At 66.6% G+C, this 6182-nt stretch overlaps 1 protein-coding gene across 1 annotated transcript in view; it reads right to left on the bottom strand.

Moving 5' to 3' along the window:
- Positions 1–4871: 4871 nt before the first annotated feature.
- Positions 4872–6182, bottom strand: part of HSP90AA1 (heat shock protein 90kDa alpha (cytosolic), class A member 1) — a 5074-nt gene continuing 3763 nt past the window's right edge. The window contains exon 10 of the mRNA XM_004681574.2: positions 4872–5459. Within this exon, the coding sequence (XP_004681631.1) occupies positions 5345–5459 (115 nt within the window). The 3' untranslated portion in view covers positions 4872–5344. The remainder of the gene's footprint in view (positions 5460–6182) is intronic.

The following is a 6182-nucleotide window of genomic DNA, read 5'->3' as shown; positions in this document are numbered from 1 at the left end:
CGACCGCGGAAGCCGGCCTGTGCCTGCCTCGGGCGTTCCCCACAGCCGCTTCTCTGCCCCCCCCGGCGGCAGCGGTCAGCCCGCCCGGCGGCCACAGCGTTACTCTGCCAGGCGTCCCCCGAAGCTGGAGGGTGGACACAGCGCCTGCCGTTCCTGTTTCTCCACGTGAGTCGTGTTTCTCAGGACGGGCCGCGTGTCCTGCAGTTTACTCAGCGGCCAGCGGTCAGGTTGGGGATCATCTCGTGCTCTCCATGGGCTGCTCCCAGCCCCAGCACAATGTGGGGCAGAGCCTCCACTGGGGCCACCCAGCTGGGCTCCCCCTGAACCCGCCAAAGCGGCCTCACCTCTGGGGCCACCCCCGCTGCAGGCGTGCAGCTCAGGGCGCGGCTGGATGGCTCCTGGCCTGAGGCGGGCGCCCCCAGGAGGCAGGGGCCAGGCTGACGGGGGACTTCTGCAGTGCTGGGGTCCTCTATCACACAGGCCTGGTAAGGTGGCCCCGCTGTGCCCCGGGGGGGACAGCACTGCCTGCGCCAGGGGCTGCTCCCCTGCCCCCCCGAACCTCCCACAGTGCCCTAAGCTCTCCACCCTGCCGGCCCAGAGGCTGGGCCTCCGCTCTGCCCGCTCACCTGCCAGTGGGACAGGCACCAGCCGAGTCTCGGGGTAACCGGGCAACAGTCGGTCTTTGTAGACACAAGAAACGCAGCCTGAAAGCTTTTATTTTTTAAAAAGCTTTGTTTATTCATGCACACAAGAGCTGGGGTGCAGGCCAGAGGTGCTGGGGGTGAGAAGACTCCCCAGAGATAGAGAGGGGGGCAGAACAGGCGGATCCACTGAAACCCACTGCTGAGGGGGCAGCGGGGCCAGGAGAGGTCGGGGTACCCTGTTGGCACTCCCTAGCGGGGATCAAATCCAAGGGCCGAGGCAGCTTCTGTGCGCTGTATTTAACCCCTGTGCCACCAGGGGAGCAGTGGGGAGACAGGAGGCGTCTGCTGCACCACGTGGGTCACTCCCTGGCTGGGGATCAAACCTCCGCTGAAGTGGCTGCGGCTGGCAGAACTGTGCTTTAACCTGTTGCACCACGGGGAGCCCCCCGCTGTCCTTTTTTAAATGCTGAGGTTTTTTTTTTTTAACTACAAACTTAAAAAAAAAACCAAACAGCACTTCTGGGGAGCACACTGTAGCCCCGAGCCCCCACCGCTGTGAAAGTGGGGGTGCTATCAGACAGTGGGGTGTGTGTTCCCAGCAGACAGTGTGCTCAGCCCCCTGGCTCGCAGGACCTTTGTTTAGATTTTGACGGTGCTATTAATACACTGTGACCCGGTAGAGCCCCGCTTGCTGGATGGTCCTTCCTAGGGGAGAAGAATCTGCACTCGGCTTTCAAAGGTCTGAGCCAATCTGGAAGGTTGAGGACAGGGAACAGAAGCTTCCAGAATTATACAAAGGGACCTTAGCAAGTCGCCACCCGCGGAAGCCGGAGGGCGTGAGAAGCGCCTCCACGCAGCCCACAGCAGGTGGCAGGTGCCAGGCTGGCTGCCTGCGCGGGCCGCGGCCGGTGGTCAGCCCCAGAGCCGGAAACCACGAGGGGGCGCCGCAGCGGGAGGGGCCGGAGACGGGACGCCAGAAGAATTCAGGGGGTGCTGAGGGCCCGGAGGCCGTTTAGTGGGGTCAGTCGCGGCGTGAAAAAGGGTGAAAAAGTGTTGGAAGGAGACGGTGGCTTTGGCCACGGGACAGGGTTGTGGCCATGAGCTGGTCCTGGAGGCCACCTGGGGCCAGCCGCTGCAGGGCTGAGGTCTAGAGCAGGATGCCCAGCAGCTCTGCACCGCTGACCTGTGTGACACCCCTGTCCGGAGGTGGGAACGGGGCCAAGGGCCGCAGGAGCAGCTGGGACAGGCTCCGCCCAACGCCCTTCAAATCTGGGGAAGGCCAGGCAGAGAGGGACCAGGGGCTGGGCAGCCCGTGGCCCGCCCCTTCCTGGCTGGGCGGCTGCTGAGTCAGGTTTCCGCCGTCAGGACTGATGGACCCGATACTGATGAAACTCCAGGCTCATGGGAGGTCGGTCGCCATCACTGTCGCTGCTGGTGGGGGCGGGCGCCCACATCCCCTCTGCTCTGTCCAACCCGGGTAAGGCGGGTGCGCGCCCGGTCCCGCGTTGCCCTCTGCGTTCTCCCGGGCGTGGATTTGCTGCACCTGGAAATGAGTCCGCGCGGCCACCAGGCGCCAGTCCCAGCGACGGCTTCCTGGAGACGTGGCTGGAGTGCCACGGCCCCACTTCAGGTGTGGCGTCCATGGTTTCTAAAGGCTTGTGTGTGTATGCATTGGGGGGGGTGCGGGCCGGAGGTGAGGACTCCCCTGAGGCAGAGTGGGGAGCAGGACTGGGGAGTCCACTGAGATACACTGCTGAGGGGAGCAGCGGGGGACAGGCGGGGTCTGCTGCGCCCTGGGGGTCACTCCCTGGCGGGGGTCACACTCAGGCTGCAGCAGTTAAGTTTGAGACTTAATCCCACCAGGGAGGCCCCCGAAAAGAAATTCTATGCTCAGTAAGCAGTGGCGACCATCCCCACTGCCCTGGTAACCATGACTTGGTGGCCAGGTGGGTGGACGCTCCCTGGACGTGGATTCTTGCAAGACACGCGCCTTCTGGCACCGGCTCATCCCACATGGCCCGGACCAGTACTTTTTTCACAGCAGTAAAATTTCCAGCCTGCGCAGCGGGCCTGCCCCACCCCGTCTGTCCACGCTCAGGAGGGCGCCTGGCCGTGGCGCCGCTGGCTCCGAGGTGCCCTGCTCTGGGCAGCTTGCAGGGGGCGTGTGCCGGGGTGGGCTGGGGTGGGAGCGGGGCGCCCTGGCCGCAGGCTGTGAGGGCCCGCTTCTCCATCAGCTTGAAGTCAGAGAGGAGGGACGTGTTGGGTGAGCGAGTTCCAGCGGCCGTAGGCTGCGCTGTGCCCAGGCCCACCGGTTCCGACACGGCCGCCCCTCAACCCTGACTAGGCATCTCGGGATGGGAGAGCCTCAGGCCCGTCCAGGAGGCACGGGTCGGGTCGGGGGCGCGCCCAGCGGGCAAAGGGCGGCTGCGCGTGGCCACCCTTGGCTTGTTGTCCGTCTGTCCAGATGGGCGGGCTGGGCGGGAGGACTGGACGGCGGGGCTGCCTTCCCCAAGTGCCCGTGTTGCTGCGGTGTTTCTCTGCCTCGAGGCGCCTGGGCAGGCAGGCCCCGGGCCCTACCCAGGCATGCGCCAACTCCGCCCGGCAGAGGCCGCGCTCCCGGCGCCCTGGCTCTCTCCGGCCGTCATACCACCGAGCGCCCCTCCCAGACAGGAGGCGCCCGTCCGGGGAAGCCCCAGCTGCCCAGCCCACCCTGCCTGGGTACTCCTCGGGGCCCACTGACCCCCGCCGTGGCACTCCCGGCGCTCCCATGACGCGGCCCCCAGGGTGCAGCGGGGACTCCAGTCTGGCCGAGGCTCAGAGGCCGAGACGGTGAGGGCTGGTCTGGGGAGCTCACGGAGGGGACGCAGAGGGGACGGGCAGGAACCGGGCGGGGGCTGGCAGGGCGTGCGGGAAGCACCTCTGTGGGGTGTGCCCGGGGGCCTGGGCAGGAAGGACCAGGAGAGGAGCGCCGGGAAGGCCCCGCTCAGCTGCCTTGCAGAAAATGCCGAACAGCTCTCCAGGCGTCCCTGTTCTGCCTTGAGCGCCGTCCAGCCCCAGCTCGGCCACTTCCGAAGGCCTCTGCCCCTGGGGTCCACGTTGGAACCTAGCACATTAACGGGCTGGTTCGCTGTGCGGCGACAGCTGCGTGTCTGGACTCGGCCCCGAGGCCCCGGCCCGTGGGGGCAGCGCCCTTGGCTCCCCTTTCGAGTTGGGTGCTTGGAAGGGCGCAGTGTGCTGCCGGCGACCGGCCGCTGTGCCTTCCTGGAGCGTGTGCCAGCGCCCACCAGTGACCACCAGCACCCGGACACCCGAGCTCCTTAGCTGTGCAGGCCTCGCGAAGCCTCTGCAAACGTCCTACTTTGTCCGGGCGAGGGCGAGTTGTTGGTGTGCCGGAGCAGCAGCCTGGCGCCCTGCCTCGCCCAGGCCCAAGCCCGCTTTCTCAGGCCCCTCCCCGCCACGTGTCTGCAGACAAGCGAGCGTTTGAAGAGTTGTCAGCTGCCCGCTGGAAGGCGGGAGACAGGTGCTCCCAGGGAGCCATCCGTCACACCCCCAGGGGCTCTCAAGCCTAGGGGTCCTCTGGCTCTAGGGTTTCTGGCCGACAGCCTCTTGACCCCAAGCGCTCCCGGTAACCACGCAGGTAGCACCCTGCGGGGAGATGGAGTTCCTGCTCTGACCCAACACCTGCCGCTTCTGACAGGAACGGCTGGTTTCGCCTTCTCAGAAAAGGTGGAAACGGTCCTTTGCTGCTCAATCCTGGGCTCAGTACGTTGCCCTCAGCCTCTCCTGGGTGGCTGCGTCTCCCCTGCAGACCTGGGCCCCGACTGGGGCCACGCTGGCCCCTCCAGAGCTGGTGCTCTCGCTCACTTGGGGTCCCAGGGCCCTGCACCCCTGGGTGCTGGGGGCCACCCTCCACAGTGGACCCCAGGCCCGCTGCCTCCTGATGACACACGGGGGCAGAATCCAAGTCCTGTGCAGATGTGGCGCCCCCGCGCCCCCAGGCTCCTCTGGCCCAGAGAACAGGACGAGATGGGACGGGGTTGGAGGCAGAGGCCTTACGGGCTACACTCGCGCGCGTACCGCCAACACGTGAAGCTCCACGGAGAGCGCAGCGCTCGCCGCACCGAGCGGCCACTCCCGACCCGACGGACCCACCTGCCTCCCACACCGGCTCCCCACCCTGCCCGGCAGCACCGACACCCCAGCCTGTTACCCCCAAGAGCCTCCACGCACATATTGAATTCACTGTATTTGAAAGCAGAACATGACTTGAGCGTTACAATCCTGTTCACGAACTCGCCCCGAGGTACTTCACAACATGCCTAGGCAGGCGCCCGACTTCGCTACTCTAAGGGGACTCGGCTAGGAAGGAGGCCATGGGCGGCCGCGCTGGTCAGCCCGACACGCTCCCCGGGGCCTGTCCATGCGGCTGGGCGACGAGGGAGGGAGGGAGGTTCGGAGCGGACCTCGGGGACACGCGCGCAGGGACAGGTCTCGTCGCCAGGGCCCTCGGCAGCGTCAACGTCAACTAGGGAACAACTAGCTCTGCTCTAGCGCCTGAAGCACCACAGCGTCACACTCGGAGGGAGAAGGCAGCCGCCCGTAAGCGGGTACTGTCATGCCACAAACGAACAAAAATAAAGAAAAAGTCCTTGAGAACGGGCGGGGGGCGAGGACAGCTCAGCGGCCGTGGCTCTGCCGGCCTAGTCGACCTCCTCCATGCGCGACGTGTCGTCGTCCCCCTCCAGGGGCGGCATCTCCTCGGTCGCGGTGGCGCTGCTGTCGTCGGCCGTGGGGTCGTCCTCGTCGATGCCTGCGGGAGGAGCCCAGGTCAGCCGCCGGGTCCAGCCCGGCCGCGCAGCCCAGGGAGCCTCCCCCAGGGGCCGAGCGCTGCAGCTCCGGCGGGCGGGCGCCGCGGAGTTAAAGCCCTTCCCAGCTCGGGAAACGGGCCGGGTCCAGCCCGGCCGCCTTCGGGACACTTTCTGATGGGGGAGGGGCGCCTCCCTGACCGCGGCGCGCAAGGGCTTTAGGCGCGCCCCTGTGGTCACAGGCAGATGGCTCCTGGCTGCACCCTAGAACGTTTCCGACCTTCCTGTGTCCAGCTTCCATTTCCCCTAGGAGTCCATCCCAGAAGCTTCACCCGCGTTTTGTTTTTTAACATTTCCAAGGTGCCCACGGCGCGTGGCAGAGGAGCCTGGCCAGCACGGCGCTCCAGGGCACCGGCTCCCGCCCGCTTCCGTCTGGCTCCGGGCCGTGGCCTCTGCGCGTCCCTAGCGTCCCTAGCGTTTAGGAATCGGCCCTCAGCGGGCGCTCGGAGACGCCGCACCACGGTGGAAGGTGCAGAGAGGTGCAGAGGCCCCGCGCCGGCCGCCTCAAAGCAGCTGCAGCCGGGAGAGCTGGGGGGGGTCTCGGCCGCCGGGCTGGACTCGCGGCTTCCGCGCCGGTGAGTTTGCCTTTCTGGAACTTCAGGGCACACCGCTGTGACCTGTGTTTTAAAAAACGACAAGCTCTGGCGACTTTGAAAGCTGAGGCCCCACCACC

The sequence above is a fragment of the Condylura cristata genome, unplaced genomic scaffold (assembly GCF_000260355.1).
Source record: "Condylura cristata isolate star-nosed mole 26May11 unplaced genomic scaffold, ConCri1.0 scaffold00013, whole genome shotgun sequence".
Taxonomy (NCBI): Eukaryota; Metazoa; Chordata; class Mammalia; order Eulipotyphla; family Talpidae; genus Condylura; species Condylura cristata.
This window is presented reverse-complemented; position numbering and strand designations above follow the sequence as displayed.